This window comes from Tigriopus californicus, chromosome 5 (assembly GCF_007210705.1).
Source record: "Tigriopus californicus strain San Diego chromosome 5, Tcal_SD_v2.1, whole genome shotgun sequence".
Classification (NCBI taxonomy): Eukaryota; Metazoa; Arthropoda; class Copepoda; order Harpacticoida; family Harpacticidae; genus Tigriopus; species Tigriopus californicus.
The window spans coordinates 5053049-5080217 of NC_081444.1; the positions used below are offsets into that span (position 1 = coordinate 5053049).

General features: G+C 42.3%; 1 protein-coding gene across 2 annotated transcripts; it reads left to right on the forward strand.

Annotated features, from left to right (window-relative positions):
* The first annotated feature begins 16422 nt into the window (after positions 1-16422).
* Positions 16423-26607, forward strand: LOC131880564 (histone deacetylase 4-like). Of its 2 annotated transcripts, none has more exons than XM_059227229.1 (3): positions 16423-18180; positions 22512-24059; positions 24125-26607. In XM_059227229.1, the coding sequence occupies exons 1-3, from the start codon at positions 17821-17823 to the stop codon at positions 25088-25090; spliced, it is 2874 nt and encodes a 957-aa protein (XP_059083212.1). In that variant the 5' UTR covers positions 16423-17820; the 3' UTR covers positions 25091-26607. The 2 variants fall into 2 exon arrangements, with proteins under 2 accessions (XP_059083212.1, XP_059083213.1); XM_059227230.1 differs by lacking the exon at positions 16423-18180 and adding an exon at positions 19075-19650.
* The last annotated feature ends 562 nt before the right edge of the window (positions 26608-27169 follow it).

The following is a 27169-nucleotide window of genomic DNA, read 5'->3' on the forward strand; positions in this document are numbered from 1 at the left end:
CAATGCAAACACTCAGAGAAAGATGAAGCTTCCTGTTAAAGTCGATAGAGAAGTCATAGACAATAGGGCATGTCAAATGAGAGAAATTCAAGGAAAAAAGGTGGTCCGGCTCCCTGATTTTGGGCATTTTTGGGAGAGAGAACTAAAACAAACATCACGGTCAACTTGCAGCATCCGCCCACTGAATTTTCCATAATCGAGTAATTATGAGTGAGCTGTGTTACAAAACCCAACGAAAAGAACAAGTTTGATATATTCCTTGAACCCACTATCAAATTGGCTCAATACCACAATGCTATTTGCTTAGACTAGAGCCCTATAGGGCAGACCAGCAGGTAAAATGAAATAAATCTCCAAATGGCATGCATGCACAGTGCGGTTTGGCTGCGCATGTTGTCTTTGACTGTACTCCATGAATGAACCTTATGAGGTTTATGGGGTCGCCATAGCCAATGTGGAGGTTAGGGCAAACGTGCTCGGAGATCAGTTCTTAAGTATGTTTTCAAATCCAGACTTTGGGAGCAACAGCTCATAGTACTAATGATGAGTCTGTTGAGTATCGCGAGGATAGTCAAATTGAGCTATTGAAAGATCTTGTAGTCACAGATCAAGATGCATTGAGGCCATCAAGGACTTGAGGCTTACAAGTTCTCGTGGTCCTGATGGCGTGACATCTCTGTTGCTGATGAGATGCTCACAGCTTCTTGCTCTTAAAAGTGGCTCATGTTGTTCCAATTTTTAAAGGGGGAGATAAGTTACTCCCCAGTAACTATAGGCCGACTTCTCTCACTTCGAATATTGCGAAGGTGTTTGAGAAGATCATGAAGTCCAAACTTGATGAATTTCTTGAAGTCCATGATGTCCTTCCTCTTAGTCAGCACGGTTTCCGAGCGCAATTTAGCACAGTAACCCAACTGATTGAGCATATAGAGCAGGTCATTGATGGGATCGGAAAAGCACAAGTCAGTTGATGTTGTCTATCTTGATTTTGCCAAGGCCTTTGATGAAGTAGATCATGGCCTTTTGTTGAATAGATTTCATGACATTGGGATCCAACGCAAGGTTCTCAATTGGATAAAAAGCTTAATTCAAGATAGAAATAAAATTGTTAAGGTTGAGGCATCCCTTAGAGACATATATGATGTCAAATCAGTTGTTCCCCAGGGCTCCATCTTAGGGCCCCTCCTTTTTTATATTATTCGATGCCCCACTTCAAAAACTTAGTATTTCTGCCAGTCTCTCTTCTTATGCTGACGATACAAAGTTAGTTTCGGGTAGGAATGGCCAAGATTCCACTAGCCTTGCAAAGGACCTAAAAATAATCTATTCTTGGGTTACTAAGAGTAATATGGCCTTGAACGGAATGAAATTCCTCTCAATGACCTTCGGGTCAATGCCTTTGATTACTCCGATCCACTTATGGATAATGGAGGTAAAGATATTGAGCAGGTCTCATCTATGAAAGATGTAGGTGTAGTCCTCCAAAATAATGGCAAGTTCGATGAGCATATCCAGTTGAAGGTGGATAAAGCTTTTCAAATATGTGGTTGGATATATCGCACGTTTAAGTCCAGAGACAGCATCACGATGCTAACTCTGTACAAGTCGATTGTTCAACCACATCTTGAATATGCTTCATTCATTTGGGCTTCAATGTGTTCAGCAGGTTTGCAAAAGGTCGAACAAGTCTATAAATGTTTCACTAGGAACATCACAGGGATGAGAGAGTTCTCGTATTGGGAGAGGCTAAAAAAGTTGGGACTGTACAGTGTTCAGAGAAGGTGCGAAAGGTATCTGATATTGTACGTCTTCAAAAGCATCCATGAGCTTTGTCCCAACCCAGGATTTAGGATTAAGCACCTTCAAGCCCTCGAAAACCCAGGCTAGTTGGATCAATGAAGTTCACATCTCTTCTTTCTCGGGCTCCTTCATCGTTTAATTTGCTTCCTTCTAATATTCGTAGGCAATACGTAGGTCGTGTTGATCTGGTTGCACCTTTCAAGTCAGACTTGGACAACTTTTTAGATAGCATTCCAGATCAACCCTACATTCAAGGACTAGCTCGGTCTGCCAACTCAAATTCGTTGGTAGACCAAATATCATATAAAGATTGAAAGGTAATAAATAGACGAATTATAACCTTTCATTTTAATAGTACTGGGGATTACATTCCTTGTAGAGGTTAGAAAAACCCGTGAAAAACCAAACCAAAAAAAGGAGCTGGCTAGCGATTCAGTCGAATGGTATCAAGTTATCGTCAACGCATGGGGTAGTTCAATGAGGACAATTAGACCACTTGATATCACATCATAGGCTTTGTGGGCTGGGTCATGTTGGCCCAAGTCAAATTGTGCAATATTTTCCCACTAGAACATTCAGTATCGCCATTGAGAATTATTTCATTACAACCCGAAACTTGTTCCTGCAATCGTATAGGTGAGGAATCACACATCGGGAATAGGTGTCAATTTTTTTGTGAGATTCAGCGCAGCGAGTGCTCTCATTCCTCAACTATTTAAGCTTAAGATGCAGTTTTGATTGTTTTAGATTGGGCTAGTTCAGGCCAATCTTAAATGGAATGATTAATATCGTATCTCAAGAGCTAATAGGTCATTTATGAGAGTGTCCACGTTTTTTTGAATACAATAATATGGTTAAGTGTAAAAGAAGTGATTTTTTTTGTTCCATACTGTAGGGCTCGCAGACCCTGCCACATCAATTCGATCTGATTGACATTTGCAATGCTGTTCGACTGGTAATCATATTGATTAATCCAATCTGAATTTGAAAGCTATTGCTATCCTAGAAACATCTCTCATCCTGAGTGCTAAAGGAGGAGAAGGATTTGTTATAATAAGCCTAGTTGCTTTTGGATTTAAAAGTGAGTACAATTTATGCTCCGTCAGTTTGGCAAGTTTTTGACAAACATCTGCGCTTGTTGTTTGCACTCGTCCTTTGTCTTGGCTTGTCTTAGTTCCAGTGGTGCGGCGTTCCACAGTCTCGTTGCCTTGCACAAGAACCATGTTTTTCCTCCCACGCGTGGGTTTGGATGTTTTATCTTCCTTTCGTGTCCACTTCGATATCCAAGGAACGGAGTGTTGTCGACAAAGATCTTTGGAAACGGGACTTTGCCACTCATAATTGTCCAAATGTCTATCAAAGTGGACTCCGCCACCAAGTGGTTCACTGATGGGACTGATTCTTGCTATCTGTGGGTCAATGGGGTCCGTATCGTTCAGTCCCACGTTGCCAAAGCACGACAACCCATATCGAATTTTCGATAAAATAATGCCTTTGGTCACAGTCAGCAAATCATCCTTGTCCAACCAAGTTCTCAGTCTCCTGATGAGTCCAAGTCGTGAGTTAAGATCCACCATAAGTGCGTTGATTTGCTCTGTCCATGTAAAGTTGCTCTTGACCTGAAGTCCCAACCAGAGCACTGTGTTCGAGGCTTTCACAGATTCCCCGCCCACTCTTATCTTAGCCTGACTAATTTCTTCAAGTGTGGCATCAACAATGGTAAATTCGTTCTTTTTTGCATTTGGAACCATCATATTGCTAACAAAAAACCTCTTGAGCTCAGTACCAGTTCTCTCCAATTCAGTGAATTCAGTGAGAAGTTAGTCCTGGGATTCAGCCTTCACAATGGCACAGGTATCATCACAGTAGCAGCTCAATGAGAAGTTTGTCCACAGTTCTATGTCCGATATGTAGAGGAGAAATAATGTTTGAGAGAGGGCACTTCCTTGCACTGTTCCAAACGAGACAGGCATCATATTGGACAACGCTGTCCCAACCCTGATTGACAGTCTTCGGTTTGATAGATATGACTTGATCCAGCGTCTGCTTGTTTCATCGAATCTCAAGCTCTGAAGCTTTCCATCAGGAATCTCCCTGTCCAGACAATTGTGAGCCGAGCTTGGATCAAAGTTGGCCAGTGTAACCTTGTATCCCATTTCCTTGAATTCCATTACTTTGGCTTGAAGGCAGTGAAGTGCCGAGGTAGTGGTTCTGTGCTTTCTGTATCCATGTTGTGATTGGGGGAAGAGTTTGGCTTCCTCACTATACGACACAATCTGGTCATTGGCCTCCATCTCTAGGATCTTTGACACCGTCTTGAGTAAGTTATTGTATCAATGATTGCTTCGGAGATGTCTTTTAAAGTCCTTTCCGATACCCGAGTCCTTGGGTTTCAGCGTTTCAAAGAGAGACCTAACTGTGTCTTTAGAAATTTCATGAAAGCGAAAGACATCTGCAGGTTTTCCCTTGCTCTGATTCTTCAGTTTAGCCAGAAGGTCCTCCTGTGCTTCAATAGCAACTTTGTCCCTCAGATTCTGTTCCTTGTTGATGAAAAACTCGCCGAACACTTCACTTGCTAGGGCATCACTAGGGGGACAATCCGCTTCCTCTTCTATGCCTTGTCCACTCGATCTCTTGGATTCCCCAGTCTTCTCCCTTGCAAGCTGCCACAGAGCTTTACAATCATTTCTCGAGGTTCTGCTCTTGTCTCACAATTCCTCTTTTGCGTCCTTCCTCAGAGAAGATGTGACCTTGTTTCTCAATGTGGCATACTTCTTGAACATGATATTCCTTCCTGAGTCATCACACCTCGCGTAACTTTTATATGCACTGTCACGTTTGGCCAGGAGATCGAGGGTCCTGTAGGTCTCATAGACCTTAAACAGTTCATTCGCATCGCCCGCCGCCTCCTTGGCTTGCTAATCCTTTTTCTTCAGATGCGAATTAAAGATCGTGCTGTCAAAGTTTCTGTATGACCTCTTTGTGATCGTGGAAACGGTTGCCCTCTTTTTTACTCTCTGGGAGATCTTTGCTATGATCACCGCATGATCACTGGATCCGTAACGCTTCGTGTTATGTAACTCTACTCCTTGTTCCAGTTCCTTTGTAAAGTAAATGTGATCAATAGCTGACTCATTTATGGTAAGTTGTTTGGAAGTGAAGGTGTCCCCAATATCGGGATGGACCATGTTGAGCTTACCGAGTGCATTATGTAAATCTCTAATCATACCCTTACATCCCTAGTTTGTATGATGTAGCTTGTTCGTGTCAAGGTTTATGTCTCCCATGCCTGGCATCCGGCAACACTCTCCACATGCCGTCTCAATCTGAGCCAGGAACAGTCTCCATTGTGATTCTCGGTATGCGCTGCCAATGAGAATTTTTCTTTGGTTGAGATCCCTACTCTCCCACCACACGCTCGGAAAGTTCTCCGACATTAAGTCTGTTCTCACCGTGATGCTGGACGAGGGTTCCCTGTTCACTAGGGTAATGATTCTCACCTTCTGGAATCCCGACTTTGGTATGGGAAGCACAAAGTCAAAAGCCCCTAATGCACGGCAGGACTTTTCGTCAAGATTCCTAGCCTCTGGCTCTTGTAAGAAGAGCACAACCAGGCTGCTTTCAGATGCAATCTTCTCAATCTCTTTCATCTTGCTAAAGAATCGGCGACGCATGTTCCAGGATCCTACCACGATTTGGCCATGGTCTTCCCGTCTTGGGACACCACTTTAACCACGGGCTGGTGAGTCTCCCGCACACTATGAATCGGTATCCTGATCCTGAGATTTCCAAGTTTTTTGATTCGGCTTCTTTGTAAATGCTGTTCACATGCACGCTGTCTTTGTCTAAGCGAGAGATCATCATAGATTTTGACACGACCGAATGTCTCTGAGTTCTTCAGGTTGATCTTCCTCCTTATGATAACCTCTTTCGAATCTTCATCTCTCATCACAGCTATCAACGGCCTGGACTTCTCATCCGGTCTCCTTTGTTGTCCAATTCCATAACTTGAAACGACTGATCCCCTCAAACTATTACATCCAATGTCTGAGAGAACACCTTCAAGAGCGGCCACACAATCCTTCTCGTCCTCCCGTTCCTCCAGGCCTCTCACTATCAGGTTCCTTGCTCTCTTTTTCTGCTCAACTATTTCACACGGTGCGGCTCCACTTTGGTCTAGTGTGTTGTCCAAGTCGTTTCCCCATTGTGATGAGATCTTTCCGTCTGCCACACCCCCATCTCCTCTATCTTCTTCGACATCTTGTCCAACAGGCCTTCAACCGAGTCAAGACTGTCGGTGACCGGCTTAATAATTCCCAGGACATTCTTGCAACCTTGTGTGCCTCCTTTGCAGGTTATTATGCAGTTGCACGCTTGTAGCTCTTAAAGAGTGGCTGGAGATAGTCCCATGCATTGGTCATTAAAGATTCCATTACAAGCGTCACATTGATAATGATTCTTTTTACGGTTATCCACCAAATCTTGGCATTGTGTACAAGACTGCGACATTGCAGATCACCCAACTCCTCAACCGTAGCACTTCACTCCGATAATAGAACCCGAAGAAAACCCAAAGACGGTCCTTGAGGCGGGTGAAGGGGCAAGAAGAGGCTCTCACCTTGATCACCCTGAGAGAGGGCCAGAACGCTTTAGTTGGAAAAAGTGACAAGTGTCTGAAGTGTCTGGGGAACTCTTGACCACACGTTCGTTCACTTCGAACGCAAAATAAGAATGCTAAAATCGTTCGTTAAGACATGTTTTTTTATTTCATTTCCATGGAGCTGCATTTGGGTCCCTTGTCAAGTCTTGATTTTATATAAAAATCTGAGGGAAGGGGAATGGCCGGGGAGCTCCCCCGAACAAAACATTTTTGATAGTGTTTGTTAAAATTGGTGTAAGTACTTTTTTCAATGCCTTGGGTTCATCTACGAATGAGAAACTTAAGATAAACCGCGAAAAGACATTGCAAGCTTGAAGGCAGAAAAGTAATGAAACTTCGAAGGGAACATTCTAAGAACTATAACCGGGACTTTGAGAAGGTAGGCTTCTCCATGACTTAAAAAAGATATTCTTCGAAGATACATTGTGATGATAAATATGATCAAAAACCCAATCGGAATAAACTTCTGTGTCATCTTGTACATGTACAAAAGGCAAATTCTCATTTTTCAAACTCCCGACCTAGCCAGTGCTCTCAAACTAAACTATATATACTAAGCTACCAAATTGAGTTTAACATTTTGGAATGGGTTAATATAGGCCTAGTCAAAATGGCCTAGCTTATGTCTGTACCTAATATAGTTCAAGAATGATATCACTCTCTAACTGCCGACTTGGCGAATGCTCTCAAAAATTGAAATTGCTAAAATTCAATTATCAAGAGTGATAAACATCAGCGTTAATGTTCAAAAGCCTGCCCCCAAATTTTAGAGTTTTAGAACAAGACCTGCGGACCTGGAACACTTTTCCTCGTTGGTAGTGATTACTCACTGTAGTAATATTTTCCTGCAGTATCGGCGTAGAGGAAAACAGATATCACGGGCCAACTGAATGTGTCACGGGCAAGTAATTTGCAGATTTCGATTTGGGAGGATAAGATTAAACTGTCTGGGTCATTGACACATCTTAAATAGGCGACATGGTTAAGAAAGGAGCTGTCAAAAGTTTGAGGAATCATTTGATTTCGTCATGAATTTAAATCTATCTTTAGGGGATGCCCTAAAGCGTCAGAAAAATTGTACATTCAGGGACTAACTCGGTCTGCCAACTCAAATTCGTTGGTAGACCAAATATCAAAAAAAGATTGAAAGGTAATAAATAAACGAATTATAACCTTTCATTTTAATCGTAATGGGAATTATATTCCCTGTGGAGGTTACAAAAGCCCTGGAAAAACCAAACCAAAAAAAAAGCACATTCAAGTAAGTGGAAATGGCCTATAATAAATGTTCGGGCTCTTTAAACACTCAGATTTTGCCCATCTCTAGCTTCTTGGACTTTGTGTGATCCAATTTCAAAGATTTGTGCTCGGTCTCTCCACCATTACCAAATTCATCTCCCATTCAACCCATTTGAAAGATTGATACGAGACTGTTAGTGCTTGAAGTCGTTAGATAAGCATTCACTTACCACAGATTCAGGGCTTCTTCACGGGGAATGGAACGACGACTCTAAAATAAAATACAGCCCTTCCTGAATTGAGCGATATCTAATAGATAGTACATTATACCTATACATGGTATAACTTTTGTATTTCACAATCGATTTTGGATTTAATTTTTTCGTGTTGCTCCTTTAGCATACTTCATTAAATGTTTTATTGATCATAAGGCCGTTTCACCGCAACATACCGCTCTAGGCGTGGTCAAACCCTCAAACAGCCTTTCGGCACAAAGGCCAGATCCAAGATCTTCCAAGCTCGGTGCAAATTCATTAGTCTAGGGGCGCCAATTCTGAGCTTGAAGAGGGGCACATATTCTAGGCTCTACAAAAACAATCCTCATTTGTAGCTGATGGGTAGGCAGGAGTACCGTGTTGGCACGGCTTGGGCAAAGCTAAAGCGGTTTTCCCTCAACTTGGTCATTCATTTGGGCACTGTCCACTTCTCAGTGGTCTGTCCATCCCGTATCTTGAATGATGCAAGCAACCATTGTCTGGTTTGATCTGGTAGATTAGGCAACTTGTTGGAGGAACCTCTTAGTATTAAAGGAAATCTGCCACTTGACCGCAGCAGTGGTCTAGGTTGAGCAGTGTCACTAGAGACGACCAAAAAATGCATTATAATACAATAAACTTTATTGCGACTCTTGGTCATGTCAGATTGTAAAATGTATAAAACTGTATGTATAAATATCTCATACAAAAATTGATTGATAAAATTGAAAATGGTCAAGACTGATAAAATAGTTGACTAGGAAGTGATATCACAGTGAGTTTGACTAGGATTGGTTCAGTGCACATGAAAAAAGTGAAGAGGGAAATTGCAGATAGTACATAAACAGGTGGTAAATGATGAAAATCCTGGTTATTCCAGTAGAATGAGTGGGTCAGATTGAACAGATCTTTTGTCAGCTCCCGTCATTGATGGCATTGGGCCGGGAGCTGGACAAAGGTGCGTGACCGCCAATACTCCGAAGGGATGTCGGGCCAAGGACAATAGGGTGTTATTAAGTCTTTGACCAGGAAGGACAACTTGTAGCCGGACATCACCTCCGGAAAGGTCAGGTTCCCAATACTGTTGGGACACTGAACTTGCCAGCCCGATGGTGAGGGCCTCAGTTTCGCATAGAAAATGCGTCCATACATTATTGGCATATTGGGGCACGCACAGGTATTGTTTGAGGAACTTGGTGAAGATGGCATCGGCGGATTTGAGGGCGGATTGGGCGGAGTTGGAAAGCTAAAGGTGAAGGCCGTAAAGGAAAATTGGAGTGATGTAGGTCCGGAAGAGTTGAAGAACTATTTGAAGGGGGAGATTTTTGATAGGAAGTCTATTGCACACGTATCCGATCCTGGCCATGGCTTTGACTATTGATGATTTGACATGGTTGGTGAAGGAGATTTGAGTGGAGAATGTGAAACCGATAATTGAAATTATTGACGATTTCAATCGGACTATGGTGGATATGGAAGGAGGTGGGAGGCAGACGACCTTTATGGAAAACCATGGCCTTCGTTTTGATTTTATTGAATTGAAGGCCATTCTCTTGGCATTAACCGTGGAGTTTTGAAAACTCCGTTTTATGCCATAAAATATGCATAGAAACTGGTCAAAATATGCACTTAAATATGCTTTTCAACCCATAATATGCACTTTAGTGTGCATTAAAAAGCCAAATTATGTAATTCAATACGAAAAAACTAACCTCAAAAGGAGGGAGTTGCAAAATTACGCCTAACATACTTCACAAGCATCTTTTTGACCTTGACAATAACCTGATCAATGAGAAGGTGCTTGCAGCAGATCATGTTGGGAGTGACCCACTGATTTTTCATGACATTTCACAATCATATTGCAAATGAAACCAATGTTAGTGTCCTTGGCATGAAATCCTTTCAAAGTAATTTTGCAAAGTTTGAAGCAATTTCCGAGGGTCTCAACACACATATTTCATTTTTTCAAAATCTTTGAAATCAAAAGTCCTCGAAGCTGTCCTCTAATTTGGAACCCCAAATTAATACCCTGAACCATGCAAGTCTCTGGATCGAATTTCGTTCCTCTGCTTAGTCTCAGATATCTCTCAGGGTCAAGAGACCCTAGCTAAAAACCAAACATTTTCATATTTGCTCTTTTGCGTGTAAGGTATTAAAATTCTAGTTGCATTTTCAGGAAAAGCTTGAGCTTTTGCCAAAAAGGCAAGCAGAAATAATTCGAGAATTAGAGAACTACTAAGTTATTGTGACAAACCCAGAAAATTGGGACAATGCAATTTAAAGAAAGTGCGAAAAGTATATCCAAAGCCCTCCAAAAAATCCAGGCTTGTCAAAATAATGACGTACTTGCTTCTCTTATGGGTTCCTTCAATGGTCCATCTGCAGTGAAGGTAAAACCGACATAATTGAAGCATCTGACGGTTTCTATCGTCTATCTGCAAAATGGTTTTAAAAAAAAGATAAGTAGACAATTTTGATTAATTTATTTTTCTAACACTCCTCCGTTGGCAGCAATGCACACCCCCAACCGCCTCCAAAAGGATTTGAACGCCCTTATGATGGCCTCGCTGGACATGGCTGCCCTTTTGACATTCACAACCATGATGAGGGAGTCCACCTTCAGGTGGTGGACTCTGAAGGCCTTTTCCTCCATATGCATCCAAATGAAGAAATCCAATGGATTCTTCTTTGGGGATGAGGGGGTCCAAAATTCCTTGGGCCAGAATTCATTGGAGCTCAACTGCAACACCAAATACTGTCGGGGGATCCTGCTGCCAGACCCAATTCCCGAAGCTGTAGTGGCTCTTAAGGCCGGATGACCTTTACACCAAGAATCCGGCTATACTTACGAGGTTGCCATTGAGCAGGGGAAGTCAAAATCTTTTGGGTCTTTTTTACTTTGACCAATCACTGAAGTTACCTGCGGCATTATACGTGTTCTTGACCCTGTAAACGGTGGCCCTGGCGATGCTAAGGTTGGTCGCGACGATCCTGGTGATGTCGCCAGTCTCAATCCACAAAACTATTTTTTTTCTAGGATTTTGTATCATTTTTTTTCAAACATAAAGAGCCAAAAGTAAGATCAGTTGTTAAAACAAAATATTTAGCTAGATATGCCAAAAAAAAATCTGCAATCATTTTTTTAAAATATCTTTCTTGAGCACTGAGCTACAAGGTAACTGGCGAGTTATCAGTCATGCAGTATACAAGTACCTGTTCATTTCTTATTTTCTTGCCATAACTGTTCGGAATTATACCCATAGAGGATTTGAAACGTCTCCCAGAAGAGTTGGTGGCTTATTTATTGTGTCGCAGTACTTCGGCAGTAAATTGTGCATTTAATAATCTCTTGGTAAATTCTAGCATGTTAGAGCGTATTCTCTCGTTTCTGCGGTTGTTGTCCGCACCTGGAAGACGCAGAGGACACTTCCTCCGCCCAATGAAAAGGACAATGGGAGCACATCCTCAGCGTATGTTTGTAAACAAAAGTAAGATAAAAGGTCAAAGTCGACAATTCATATGAATGATTGCGTGGGCATATCTTCCACTAATACTTACTAAAGTTCCGAGGGATCGAGTACTTTCTTGTCAAATCATTTTCAAATCTGATGTGCGATGCATCTGTCATTGCAGATTGAAAATGATTTTGAAAAAAAAATCCCTCCTTGAACGAAGAATACACCCATTTTGGAATTTGGGGATAAAATCACATTCACCAAACGTAACATGTACTCAAATGTGCAATTGAACAAATCTTCGTCTTCGCTCCATTGATAGATGATTATATATGATCCGGTAAACTAGCCAAGGAAAATTGTTTATTCTCATAAGCGAATGGGGACAATGAAAAATTTCGAACATTGAACCGAATCAGAGTTTGTGTTTTCACACTGTCGTGTTGAAATTTGCTCAGACAATCATATTCCTGATTCATCGACCATTTCATTGGAAATTCATATCCTCGAGGGGCTTTTATTTTTTGTTCACAAATCGTTGGACCATCTCCACGCTTTCATCGCTCTCACTGCTCTCACTGCTCTCACCGCTTTCAACGCTCTCGGAGGACATGTCACCTTCTTTGGACTCTTCGCTTGAATCTCTGGGCATGGTTGGCGGAGCTGTGGAAGCTTCTTGTCGCTTCACTCGTCCAAGCGAATGAATGGCGTTTCTTCCGGATAGTTTGAATGCCTCTCGGGGGAAACACAAGGAAAGTGCGATGAAGCTCAACAAAAGAACGATGATGGAGATTTTCATGTTGATGGATTGGCTGTTACTTTGTTAATGATAAAAAATGGGAAAGACGAGCCCTTTATAAAGCAAGTAAGCGTCATGGTCATGAGCGCATGGTCATGAATACCTTTTCAACCTTGTAGTTTCAAGCTTTGAAGTTCTCTTTAACCCCTAAAGGGAAAAAGGAATCTGATTCATATAATACAGGGCCGATCACGTAAATTATCACCATTTTTAACTTCACATAGATCGATATTTTGAGTATGTAAACATCAGGATGTACCTTGTAGTTAAGAATGGTTAATCTTATTTTGTACTTATTTCCAAATAGCCCACAAATAATGAGTGTCAGTTAGTGCTGGGCCGAGTCCGGACTCGAGTCCATGTGCACTCGAGTCTTTTACTCGATTTTGGAGACCTTGACCGGACCCGAGTCTTTTAGAAAGGGCTTGAGTGCGGACTCGTCAAGAAAAAAAATATTCATATTCTTAGAATTTCGCAATACGAGTCTTTTTGTACGAGATGGGTCTAGTAAAAGACTCGAGTCCGGACTCGGCGAGTCAAAAAAGTTAAAAAATCAAAGGACTCGTACGAATCCGGACTCGCCCCAACACGACTGTCAGTCATGCATAAAATAGCCAAGTCGGGATGTGAATGTCGATCTAGCTCGCGCGGGACATCGAGCCATTCCCATGATCAAGCTTCTGAAGCTTCCCAAGGAAACGGTTAAGCACGTGTACGGCAACTGTATAGTGGATGACAATGTTAAACGGAAGATCAATGCCCCACAGAAATGAAAAAAAGAGACCCCCATCCGTCCAGTTGGCACCAAGCACACCTATCCCAAACCTTACTAAGGAGAAGCACGTAAGACACAGCATTGCTCTAGCTCGTCTGCAACCAGATCATCTCTGAGACCGTGGAGAAGGCAGCGATTGTGTTCCAGTAAGGCCCCTCACAAGTCAAGGATCACGTTGAAGCTCCGCAGAGACGACTGTGAGGCCTTCGGGAACCTCGAAACCTGCCCCCCCCCCCCCCCCCNCACACACACACCTGGTCCAACCCATAAACTACCTCTTCCAAGGGGAGTTGGAGAGGGAGGTGTGCCGAACGGGAACAAAAGCGTCAAGGTCTAGAAGCAAGATCAATCCATCGCACATGATCTGCACCTGAAAGATTTTTATGAGTAGGATCGGGAAGATATTGGAATTGAAGCGTGGAGGCATAGAGTGGACATTTGTACGTGTTGCGGATGGAACAAATATTTACTTCATTCCTGCTCCGGTTATGGGTCTGTGGGAAGTTAAAGATGGTGTGAATTTACCTGATCGGCCCTGTAAACTTGCGAGAGCGTAAATCATACTCTTTGTCTGTTCGGTGGTTTTTCGGCTGTTCCCGGGTTGGTTGTTTATCAGGGCAAGGAAGTGATATTACGAATTACGTAATCAGGAATTTCGGAGTTAATTTCAATGCAACAATGACTTTATTCCAGACTCCGACAAAAGTAAAAAAAAACGAGCATTTTTTACAATGGTTGAAAGCAACCTGATACCGGGGGGCAGCGTACACGCCAGCAATAGTTGAAATGTCTAAACCACCAGAGCATGAATAAAAAGTCGAGCTCACTCTCTAATCTTTTGTCAATCTCAAAACCCAAAATTGTTTGCACTTTGTTTGCTGTGATGTTCAAAAGAAAAAGGGATATCAAGATGCAAAATGTGAACTCTGGAACGGCAAATATTGAAATTTCAAAATGGTTATGATAGGTTGAGACAGCCAAAATATGCATTATCCATTTTATGTCATAAAACGGATTTATTCACATGTATCGCATTTTTCGTGCTTTCATGCATAATTTTATTCATATGTTGGGTTTTTGGCGCAAGGAAATTTTATTGCATTGTACTAATCATTTATTGAGCGCTTGATTACAGATCACATGCATCCCAATGAGTAAAACGTATCAGCGAGAGTGTATAATCATAATCAAATAGGTAAAAGAATGAGTGGTTAAAATGGGCAGAGGGATAAAATTGCAGACTAGTCGTAGGAAAATTGACTTGAACTGGTTCAGTTTTTTTAATCCTAGTTTTTTCATTTTAAATTCCATATTTAGGATTTTTGATGCATATTGAAGTGCATTTTTTGGGTTAAAAACCATAACAGTGCATATTTTAACCAGTTTTTATGCATATTTAAAGATGTAGAACAGAGTTTTTTTAACCCGTATTTTGGCCGTCTTGAATGATAATCAATGCATATCTCATTTCCCAAGTCAATTCCCCTTCACATCGTGTGAGAAAATGGTGATTTTGGCGTTAAGAAGGAATAAGAGAGCTCAGCAATAACTGATATACTTTTCCATGTTGTCCAGATCGTTCAAACAGCCATCCATGACTGTTTAACTTCTTGATTTTTTGCTTGATGTGATTTTGATTGTATCATCCGAGGCTTACCAAGGACCGGAAGAAGGTTTCATTGAACCCAATGGTTTTTCTTTCGAAAAACTTGATACATTCCAAATGAAACTCGGTATGGGAGGATAATTAATAGTTATCTGCTTGAAATACGGTTGTTTGTCATTTTGGGGCACTTTTAGAAACTTAGGTTTTGGACAACACATCAGGCAAGGCTTTCGACTTCAATTTTTGTAAAAAAAAAGAGGAGCAGGGAACAATTGCAACATTCATCTCGAATAATTTTAGATTTTTTCTTTAGAAGGTTCTTGTGACCTGTAATGTCATCAAAATCTGAGGTCTTGTCCTTTAGCGGCTAAAGAGTACTTGCCAGTAGTTTTCTATTACAATCAACGTTGATCCAAAACGTCTTTTGTGCCTAGAAAACAATTGTTGCAAAAAGGGACACATTTGAAAATTAAATCGTCTAATGTATTTCTACAATATTTCAAGTACATTGTAACCAAGTGTTGCTTATCAAATTAGAAAAAATGTTCGCAACCAATGTGAGGTATTTTGAAAGATGCTTTTTAAGTGAAGAAAAATGCAACAAATCTTGGCATTTGGCCAAATATTTAACCAGAAACCATAACTACCTAGGCGCCTGGGTGCAAATTTCATTTAAAAAGATCTCAATAAAAAAAAAACCGTATGTGTTTCGAGTACTAAAAATCTCGTTAAACCGACGGAAATTATTTCTGAATTGAATTGAATTTTGCCTCTCGAAATAGCCCGAGACGATCCAGGTCAGTTCATTTGCCAATTTTAAACTTGAAATGAAGAGATTTGGCTGCTGGGCAAGTAACTGATAAATTCTAAATGAAATGTGTGGCTAAATGTATTTGTTTTGATTCAGGCCTGATTTGTATTCTAAAAAGGCAATACACATGGCGCGGCTCATAATCAGCCGCCTAAAATAGCCCAAACGGCTCATCATAGCCTTTTTTTCTTACAGACGGTAAAAAGATAGTAGAATTGCCGCAACCCTTTAACATCGTACCTATTTGCCGGCAAGCTTGGACATCATCGCTTGAAGTTTTCTGTTTACAATGAACCTCCTTAATTATCGTACAATATTTTCCAGTTTAAAGACCACTTCTAGGTTGAGTGAAAAATCAAGCAATTTCTTGCGATGCAAATAAAGCTGTAATCCTTTAACGAAGACCAATATTGCCGAGAAGAGGAATCCGACTTAGGTGATCAACAAACATGAAAGACAAGAACGTTGCACTCAGTTTAAGGTTCGGTTGTAGTACTTTCAACTTAAAATTTTGATGAAATTGGCAGGCTTTTTCGAAATCGAGTTTTACTCCGTATCACATAATATGGCTTATTTCATTGTTATTTCATTATAGTATTACTCGATAAAAAAAGGAAAAGGTATTAATTGGGATCTAAGAATGTAATGTGATGAAAAACCGGCAAGGTGCCCGCAATAAAACCTGAAAAGCTCTTTGAATTGGCTGTTCAAGATCTTTGTTCCGTAAATGTGAGTGTATCTCTGTATCGCTCTCTTCTGAGTGCTCACCCGCCTAGTTTGCCTCTCATGGGCTTTCTCATATTTTGTATTTTGAGTTAAAGCAAGCCTCGTTCTCCAGCTCGAGTATACTTGCATGTAGCCCTTAGAAGTGGATGAAAACCAGGCAGGGGATGTCACGTGACCAGCTTCTCCGTCTTTAGTCGATATTGCTCTTTGCTAAAAATAGACCTTTGTAAGGCGGCAGCTCCCACCACTCTAGTAGCTCGACAACCAGTAGCGTTAGCGTTAGTCAGGATCACCGGACTTCATCATCAGGCAGACTTTATTGTGTCGCTTGTTCCAAGATATTTGGCATCTCATGCGCCTCCCTAACATTTCGTGTTTCGTGTTGGTTTGAATCCAACCAATAGTAAAAAGCCAAGAGTTTGATGATAGTTCATGGCGTGCTCCTCTTTCAATTTCTTTGCTATAACTTTGTCCCAATTTGTTTTGCGTTGAGGCCTTTTGGGCGGGTTGCGTCGCCAGAGTGCGGGAGTGAGAGGCACGGTGGATTTGACAGCTTCCCCTGGATAGACGTCTTTTACAAATTCAGGCCTAGTGCTGCTACTACTTCTCGTGTGTTAAGGACCACCATCGATATATACTACTAGTACTACTACTACTTCTACTTTTACTTCTCCGCTGCTACTACCTCTATACCGAGAACAAACGAGACAGAGAACAGCTTAGAGAGAAGCGAGCCCACCAAACTCGGATGTGCTTCTCTGGATTCTCCGGGCAAGGCTTTTTTTCCAGAGGCCGAATGAGAGCTCGCAAGTGAAGAGGCAAGTGAAGGAATAGGCCGCCAGCAACGAGACCGAGGAGACCGAGGCGGCAAGTGAGGATGAGTACGGGCAAGTGGGACCCGTCATTGCAGTGGAAGTTCATGGGAGATAGCCGAGCGGCGAGGAGGGCATTGATAAGAAATCCTTAGAAAAGTGCTGGACTGAGGAGTCGGAGGCGGAGGCACACTAAGCAAGTTGCTTCCTTGAGTACAGCACATGCATACACACACAAACTCACACAGTCACTCGCACTTATATTTTACGGCAAGAGGTGTAGTAAACGAGAAATCCGATTGAATAATGGACAGTGAGTGAATTGGCATCCCTTACGTTGGCTTTCCGACATTGAGTGGAGACAAGGACTCATTGCAGTGTTCGACTTTGACAGTCCAGGGTTCAAAACGAGTGTGCAACCTTAGCCGAGATGTCAAGACGTCTTTGATATCCCCCTTTGACGAACATGGGGTGATGAATTTGAACTTATCAAGACTGAAGTTCAAGTTGAGCGTGAGTGGAGATGTGTTTGTTAAGCGAGTGCAACTCCTTCTCCATCTGAGGCACAAATTTCAATCAATCCAATCCGATTATTTTCCTCAATGTCGAGCAGCTCCGTCTGGACAAAAATAAAGTGAAAAAAAACTCACTCCGAAGCAAAGTCGATCCTCGAAGACGAAGCAGAAGCCAATTGACGTCACACATTTATCGAAGAGTTACTCCACAACGCTCGTGAACACACATTCAAGACGATCTTCCAGGGAGAGAGGCAGAAGATTAAACACACGACTCGTTACGACCCCCCCCCTGCCTCTCCACAAGTCCAAGGAGATTGTTGCCTGTCTTTCCATCCAGTCTCTGATCCCCCCAATGAAGGAGAAGCATGATGAAAACAAATTCTCCTCCCTATGATCTGATCCCGGAAGAGACTATGGAAGGGCCTCAAGCTTTGCCAATGTCCAATGAGACTCCGGAGTCCAAAGCCATTGGTGCCGGCTCAATGGGACACTCTGCCCACGATACCGGTCTCATCATGGACCAAAGCCAAAGGAATATGCTCATGATGGCAGCGGCTGCGGCGGCTGCCCAATCTCAACCCGTGTTCCCTGATATGAACTCGTTCCTTCAAGCCCAATTAATTCAACAGATGAAGACCAATCCATTCATTCAGAGGCAGATCTTGGAACAACAGATCAACCGAAACCGAGAGATCCTCAAAAACGATGCGGTCCAAATGCACCAGGTGAGTGGCTCTAGGGAGAAATCGAAGAACGAATTAAAACCGAATATGCACTAAAGCCTTTTAAAGGTCCACAGTTAGCTCTGGCGAATGTTCAAACCTGCTACTGCTGTCGTACAATTTTAGAGTCAATAAGACCAACGTACTTGTTCGAGTTGCTGCCTAGCATATGGGAGAATACAAGGCACAACTCATTGGCCCGTTCATCTGAGCTATTCCACAACTAACAACTAACTTGCTTTGCTGGGAGGTTTTCCGGGTCTAGTCCTGAATGGAAACGGCTATCGCTTATTTTTGCAACAATGATAATTCGCTCAAGAATTCGAGATTTGAAGAGCACCTTGGACAAACATGAATCTTTCACAATGACAAGCCGTGTCCAAATAATGTTTATAGCGTTGGGCACAAAAACAAAATGAGCGATTACTTTACCTCCAATGGACTTGTTTTTGTGAAGCAATCTGTAAAAAGGCATGAAAGAGGAATTGCAGATTCAACCGTTGAGACACCCCTCAAGGGCTTTAGATCCATCTGGCTCCATGGAAACCATTATTAGGTCTATTTTTAGGTCTCTCTTTCTTCTTTCGCTTCAAGGCTGTGGTCTTAGAAAGCCCTGAAAGCTGAAACTCGTGCTCGCAAAACTTCCCCTCTGATCTTGGTTCTATTTTGGGATCTGGAATGTGACCGTTCCAAGTTCCATCCATCCTTCGGCACAAACATTCAAACATACTTCCGATATATTCAGGATATCCTCTTCATTTTCACAATCAACGGACCTAATTTCAACTCAATTAGTGCCTGTTTCGATAATGAATGCGTGCTGGGATCATTAATTTAGACAGGGCAGGTATGCAGGAGGCTGGCAGCCTCAAAAAGATTTGAAATGTTTTGAATCCACGCATCACTCCCAAAGACAGAACTCCGACCTCCTTAAGCGAGTCTTCGACTTCGAGTCTGAGCTCTTGAATCTACGCATTCGATTTTTGGAAGCAGTCGTAAATAGATTGAGAAAAGCATCAAATGTTATAGATACGAAAAACCTCCGGCATTCTCTCTCTGTCCACGTATGGAAGAAGGCCTCTGGAAAACAAGTTTACTACCCCCATGTTAAACCAGGAGAAAGGCAGCTCTTGCTTGTGGCCTATAGTCTATGCGCTTTACAGTGTGTGCGTGGCTGGTTCTACCCAGAAATACTGACTAAGTACTAGACACTGGTGGTGGTGTGCAGTACTCTCTGTCATGTTGGAAGCAGGAGAGAAAGAACGAAAGAGCGGGAGAGAAGCTAAAAATAGATCCACAAGTTAGAACTGCTTGCTGTTAGCTGCCGTGGCTTGGTCTTCACCTGAGAGAAGGAAGGCCTCGCCAATTTGCCTCGAGAGGTCTGCCTCCTCGTTCGTCCCTCGTTCTCTGTTCCTTGTTTCCGACCGAGCCTTGGTTCTGTTCGCCGAAAAGGCCATAGATGTACAACAAGAGGTGAGATACTCGTTTCACAACCTTCAAAGGAGGTGTTTTTTTTAAATCTTGGGATGAAGTTTGTTAGCGTGTTTATTTACAAACTGTGCTATTTGATTTGTCACTAGAAAGTTATCATCTATTTTTAGGCCTTAATCTATTCAATCAAGCTAACAGTATAGGAAGAGCAAGCAAGAATACAGCTTTTCCCCCGGCTACCGAACCAATCGACCTCCATTGCGAGATCAGTGTCATGTAGAGTTTGAGGAATGTCAGCTTGTTTTCATTGGATGCTGATAGCTACCTTTACGTAGAACAGGTTTTGACATATGTTTTAGGTATAGCATCAAAATGATGACCTTTTCATGAAAGCTTTCAAGAAAGCAATTGTTCAGTTATGCTCAAACTGTGCTCTATTACTGTTCTTTCAGTTTAGTATATTTCATAGGAATATAATTGTGAAGGTTGCAACAATGCTTTATTGGAAAAAGTATCAAAATTACCAGAGTAAAAAGATGTATATTTGAAAAACGGAAAACAAAGTTCTAGATACCACGTCATACTTGTTTGTTTCAGAGTCAGAAAAAACTTAGATGTTGTCTGAGTTCTAAATTGAGACTGTTCACAATGAGAGGGCTTATGATGCAAGCTAATACCATAGATTTTTTTGTGAGCAAGCCCGGGATTCGAACCAACCAAGCCGGAATATTGTGAACAATTTGGCAAATGTTCACTCTCTGTGTTATGGCCTCTTGCCTCACATGGGATAAGTAGGTTTTGAAGTTTTGACGATGACATTAGAACTTCAGCTGATCGTCAAGTCCTCCCATGAAACTTGTGTTGTTCACACTCTCTTCATTACTAATATATGATTTAAAGATATCTTTTTTTTCTTAACTTCCGGTCCGATCAATACTGACTTAGTATTCTTTGACTTGCTTGGGACTGATTGCGAAATTCGTACGAGGAAATCTGTATGTTGGAGACTTGGAAACAATCAAAGTTTACCACCACTAGGTGTTCTGTATCGAATATTTGTCATCTTGGCCTGATAAAAGTTTCTAGTGAAACGAAACTGCCTCTAGAAATAGGTTTGGTGAAAATGCTTCACTTTTTTCCAGGCAGTATTGTCACCTCTCCATCATAGCTTTTCAATTTGTTATTCATGCTCATGATAAACTTCAGACATGATGAATAACTCCTTCATGCATACGCACGACCTTTTTCCTTTCAAGGATGTCGTGCTCTTGCACGTTCTTTCTTGTCTAAAATTGGAGTATGGGTGCGCTCCTTTTTCTAGTGACCTTTTCTCTCAAAGGTCTAACGAACATAAAAGACAAACCATCTGACAAACTCAGAACTATCATCTTTGGTATTCGGTTGAAAGTTTCAGCATGGAAGAAAGCGCAGTACATCTATTAACTCATTTGAGATATATAGATTCTTGTCATGGGTTCGAGGCACTCTTCCTCTAAGCCTTGGCCTTCCAACCAAGATGAAAGCAGGCCTTCTAAGTGTGTCGTCATCGTTAATTGAACCTGGTCTCAACTCGACTGCTGTTCACCTTCCTTTACTGCATGGGCTGAGTCGAAATGAGGAGCAGCCTGCTTTCCTAATCTACTTCGGCGGGGGAACTTTTGGCCTTAGCTAACTTTTATGGCTTGAATTATGCACCTTGTCGCCCCATATTTCAACACTCGAAGCGTTTGATACATGTTCGTATGAGCGACTTTTCGGGTCCAATCTTTTACACGGTGAGGTCATGGTATGCCCGACCAATCTTTGAGTTTAAACATTCATCTGTCCTCGTAGACATTTTAACGGACGATATTGGTTGTCAGAGATCAATTCCAAAACATGTTATTGCCGCAATGTGCTCTGATGGCTACCAACAAAAACTCCTTTTTGTAGAGACGTTATTTCAATGATGAAAAACATTCCCTGAAACCATGACGACCAAAACGCAATGCTTTGAAATGGATTAAATAAATGTTAGAGAGGCATGCTGGCAGAGGCATTTTTCAAAGTCCATGTTTTATCATAATGGTTGGTTCGACAAAGCAGGTGGGAAGATGGAATATTAGACGTCATACAACCGACAAATTTAGCCTTTGAGAGAACAAGAGTAGAAACTCCATCTATGAAGTGGTTGGTGTCGCATTTGCATTAGCTTTAATTGCTGAATACATGTCTATCTAGTTTCCATAAAGTTCTTGCACTAAGCACTCGTTAATAAACATTGTAGCACCTCAAACTGGAAATGTAATTTCGAAAAACAGTTCCTAGTTCGTCGTCGCATACGTTTGTGTGTAGTTAGAAGTGCGATGAAATGTACTCAATACTCATAAGTTGATATTTTGGGGGGAAAAATATTGTTCTCCTTGGCTCAGAAGGTCAGTTTCTTTAAACAGTAAGTTGTAACTTACATGCCGTGAGTTGCAATCAGATCCCAGTTTTTCAAAGCAAAGGAGTTAATCTTAGAACGAGAAAAGATCCTACTTAAGTATTATTTTGCAATCTTCTCTCGTTTCAGATTCACTTTAAAAAATGGGTTCAACTGTTTGAAGTAAACTAATCGTAAAGAATGCAAAAGTGCGAAACGTTTGTCGAAACTAATTTAAGCTGTTAGGCTAGCAAGATAAATATGAGGTGCTGGCATGTTACATTGATTCCTTGGAATTGAAGGTATTAATAAATAGTTAAACCCAATAGCGGATGTCCCGGCTTCAGAGGGAAGGCATCAGTTTACTTCGTTAGGTGAATACGCCTCGACTTTCTAGTTTTCAGGAATTCCTCAATATAAAGAGTCATTGATGCCTCTTTTACAACTCGTAACAATTATTGAATTGGGTCAGATTTTTATTCTTCTTTTGTTCTTTCAGCCTCACATGAAAAAGTCCGAAATGAGTCACTTGGAGCACGAACCAATGAAAGAAGGATCACGTGGCGAAAAACTTCATCTTGAGATTTTGAAGCAGAAGAGTCGTCAGGAACAAAGCGCCGTGGCCAGCCCCGAAGTGAAGCGGCATCTTCAGGAATTCGTGCTTCAGAAGAAACGAAAGGAAGCCGCTGCATCCATGGGAAATCTCAAGCTTGTACCACAGGCATTGCCTCCCTCTCAGCCAATTCTACGGAAGACTGCCTCCGAGTCCAATTTATTGAAGATGAAGAACAAGCGGAACTCCACAGACAGCCGCCTTGGTGCCACCCCCTACCAGCGGCACCACCCTTCAATCCCTGAAACAACAGTTCTCAGTGGGCAAACGAGTGCCAACTCATCGCCACCGGTAGAGCTGAACTCTCCTTCCAATTCTTCCACGGGTTCTTGCCCCGGGGACAAAATGGGAAGCATTCCACAAGAGCATATTCTCCGCTCCGCCACTGCTAGTCTTGTAGCGTCATCTCAGGCCTCGGGAAGCTCTGAGCCGTCTTCCCCAAACGCGGGTACGGTCCATAATCTACCTTTTCTTAAGGGGCCATGCACTCAGGCCAGTCTAGTGGGGGCGTCTCTGTTGAACAGCAAATCTCTTCCAAATATCCCGTCAGCTGTGGGACGCTTCTCGGCTGCCAAAGAAGGTCACTACAAAAGGAAATCTCCCCCTCCTTGTTCAAGTATGAAGCCCACACCTCATCATGGAGCTATGATTGTTAGAAGATCAAAGTCGTCAGCTATCCTACCACTTAGGAAGCACCTCATAGAGAAGTCAATGAGCGAGAAGACCAAATCCATGGATGAGGAGCAATTTTATTATCAACAGAAACAAATGGCGCGCGACAGGCTGACCATTCGACCCATAGTGGAAGTCATGGAAGAAGAGTGCAAACCTGGGGATGCCATGGACGTGGATGGAGAGGTGGTGCAGACCAACCAAAGACCACCCCATTACATTACCACTCGGCTTGGCCCTTCTGGTTTATCTCCATTGGTTCTCAGCGAGGTCAGAAATGATTCAAGCTCCATGAACAACGAATTTGTCACGCGGCTCCTACCCCGACAGCCCTTGGACTTGGCTGTGTCTAGTCAACCTATCCACACAGGTATCGGGTACGACCCGAGCATGCTGAGGCATCACTGCATCTGCAAGAACTCATCCAACCACCCTGAAAATCCAGATCGCCTTCTGTGCATCTGGCGCCATCTGGTCGAGTCTGGCATTGCAGAGCGATGTGTTCGAGTAGCCCGGGAGGCTACTTTAGAAGAAATCCAGTCCTGTCATTCTGAAGCCCACACCCTGTTGTATGGAACTGATATGATTAATCGATGTTCCTTAACCGGCAGCCAAGAATTTAACCGGGACTCACGGTTAGGCAAGTTTTGTGGGTTAGATTGTGGCGGAATGGGCGTTGATGGCGACACTTACTGGAACGAGGTGGAGACACCATCTGCCGTGAGAACTGCTGTTGGATCTGTGGTAGAATTGAGTCAAAAGGTAATCCTTGGAATCAATCCTGATGGTTACATTCAAATCCTTAAACGGAAATTTTTGTGTTATAGGTTGCCCGAGGCGAATTGAGGAATGGGTATGCCTTAGTCCGACCTCCAGGGCACCATGCCGAGCTAGACGAGGCCATGGGCTTTTGCTATTTCAACTCGGTGGGGATTGCTGCCAAACAGGTTCTTAGGTTGCCAACTGTCAAACGGGTTCTTGTCTTTGATTGGGCCATTCATCACGGAAATGGTACCCAAAAGGCATTCTATGATGATCCAAATGTTCTCTATATCTCAATTCATCGTCATGATAATGGCAACTTCTACCCTGGGACTGGTGGCCCAGTGGAGTGCGGCACCGGCCCAGGCCTCGGTTTCAATGTCAACATTGCTTGGACCGGGGGTCTAGATCCGCCTATGGGAGACGCCGAGTATCTGGCTGCTTTCAGAAGCATCATCTTTCCCATTGCCAGAAGTTATGACCCGGATATTGTAATTGTGTCGGCTGGATTTGATGCTGCCATCGGCCATCCCCACCCTATAGGAGGCTATATGGTGTCCACAGCCTGCTTTGCGTACATGGCTCAAGAGCTCAAGAAGTTGGCTGGTGGCCGGCTGGTTCTGGCTCTCGAAGGAGGCTTCAACCTTGATATCCTGGTGGGGGCCTCTGAGCAATGTATCCGGGCTCTTTTGGGTCTACCCATCGTGAAGATTGACACGAGCGAACTTGCCCGTCGACCTTGTACTCCCGCCATGGAAACCCTTCAGAAAACGCTTGCTATTCAGACTCCATATTGGGAGGTGCTCCGAAGGCACTCTGAGACCGCCTTCTTGTCTCATCTCGAGGCTTGGGAAAAGAGCCGTGAGGAAAACGAAGCCTTGAACGCCATGGCTCATATCTCATTGGAGTCCCATACCCCTTCAACCTCATCAAGCTCCCTCCATCATTCATCTCACCCTCATAATCTGAGTATGGGGTCGGCTAGTTTCCAATCTGCATCTCTTCTGGAAGCTGCCACAACCTCTGCTTAATCTCCTGATCACAATGTTGAAGGTGGAGGAGTTTCCCATTAAGTGGGTGTTCGGTAATCATTGACCTCCATCTTTTGGGCATGAATATTATCGGTCCAAGAGCTCGTTACAGTCTTAATCCTGTGCGCACCTAAAAGGGTTGATTTTGGTCTGGGCCGATGGTTTACTTACACTCGACTTTGTGAACTAATGTTACAAAAGCCAATTTGCAACCTGATTATGTTGATGGACTCAATCAAGTAATTACCATCTTGGCTCCCCATCACTTCTCGACCTCGACAACCAAATTGTATCAATCTCTTGCCCACCAATTGGTTCCAACTTTGATTGGAGATTCATTGAATATCCCATACAAAAACGGACGTTTTGTGGTCAAACGCCTGCTTGCTCGATAACATTTATCCAATTACCTAAGAGGAATTGGATCAATTTTTAGCTTCAACTCAATTTGGTTTAGGAGAGAGCAGGCCCAGATCAAGTCCAAAACCCCGTCTTGATTTCTTTTCTTTTTGGTTCTGCTTTTACTTTACCGATGTCGATTTTCAATGTTAGTGAGACATTTGTTGTCATTGGGTCTATTGCCAAAAATACCCGTTGGAACCTTCTTTTCAAGTCAGCCCAATCTTACGTGTTTCGCCGGAGTGCTCTGAAAGTTGATCCAATGTGCCCATATTGATGTCTACATCATGTTAATGTATTGTAGTACTAATGGTTATGGCCGCCGGACTGCTAAGCCGTAGTGAGAGATCTCGTAGATCATGTATGGAATTTTCGCAATCAAAACGCGAGATCACCCGCATCCTCCTGAACACCTTGTATTTGAATGTTTTACAAATCGCACCGTCAGACTATTGAACACCCTTTGGCATTTTGTAACAGACAAAGAAAGAAAGGCAAGCAAGCGCACTCACCCATTCACTTGAATATGGCAAATCTGAATGTACTTTCGGAGTACATTACTTTAAGCAGTGAGTTTTTGCCCTTGCTCCGTAGATAGGCATAGATAGATTGATATATACATATATATATATACATATATATACACATACACACACATACATTCATATATTCCCTTTGTGATAAGTGTGCCCCTGGTCATGAGATGGAATTGTAATACTGGATGGAATGAACTTAATCAGCAATTATGTCCGTAGATAGATGTTGACGATTGCTATGAAATTGATCTCCCTTGGTTACAACAAAGAAGGTTCACAAAAGAGAAGCGTTTTGAATTACGTTATGGATGGAGTTCAAATTATTTTTCTAGTCCTTATTTCCAATTATTGCGAATTCAACTTGTGTACAATCTTACGATATGTTTGTAGATCATGAAGCAAAAAAGAACAATATTTTTATCCATTTAAATGTGTAGATGAGTTCAAAGGAAACCATCGATAAAGATGAGCCAGAATTTTTATTACGTCCTTCAACATGTCTGTCATCTGTGTATGGATTTTCAATATCAAGGATCTAAATATGAGTTCGAAAATAAACGTGTTCGTACATCAAAAGCATTATTTTCACCTTTCTTCTTCTTGTCCTGACCTAATAAAGTCAGATTGGTCAGATTCCAGAGAACATTGAACACTAGTAAAATGATCCCAAATTACTGAAAAGGTTGATAGGACTCTCAAATCAGAAGACCTCGAAATTGTGACAACATTGAACAGCTCTTTGCTCTCATATCGTTAGGATTTATGAAGCAATTCTCTTAATGAACTTGAAACATGAAACATCTGACTGTGTTCAAAGTGGGTTCCAAGCTAGGTTGAGGTTGGCTTGTTGGTTTCCTTTGTTTTTTTATTCTATGATTGGACTTTTATGGAATCTCCTTCGTGTGGTTTTTGGGCTGATATGTGCAACATTTTCTTCATGATTTAGAGGCTGTGAAACAGAATGCCAACAAAATCGTATCTTGCTCAGGGGAAAAAAGCTAATGCTCGTTACAAAAGCTTTGCCTATTTAGGCAAATTGACTTTCCTCTGACTCTAGTACGACCCAAATTCTCGGATATAATGGAAGCCCCGGGCTCAATTGATAATATTTCAACCACTAACCCAATTACTTAACTGCAGTCAA

Coding starts and splice junctions, on each gene's coding strand:
- LOC131880564 (XM_059227229.1), top strand. CDS start 17,821: ATGATGAAAACAAATTCTCCTCCCTATGATCTGATCCCGGAAGAGACT. Junction 18,181..22,511: donor ATGCGGTCCAAATGCACCAG/GTGAGTGGCTCT, acceptor TTGTTCTTTCAG/CCTCACATGAAAAAGTCCGA. Junction 24,060..24,124: donor TGGTAGAATTGAGTCAAAAG/GTAATCCTTGGA, acceptor TTTGTGTTATAG/GTTGCCCGAGGCGAATTGAG.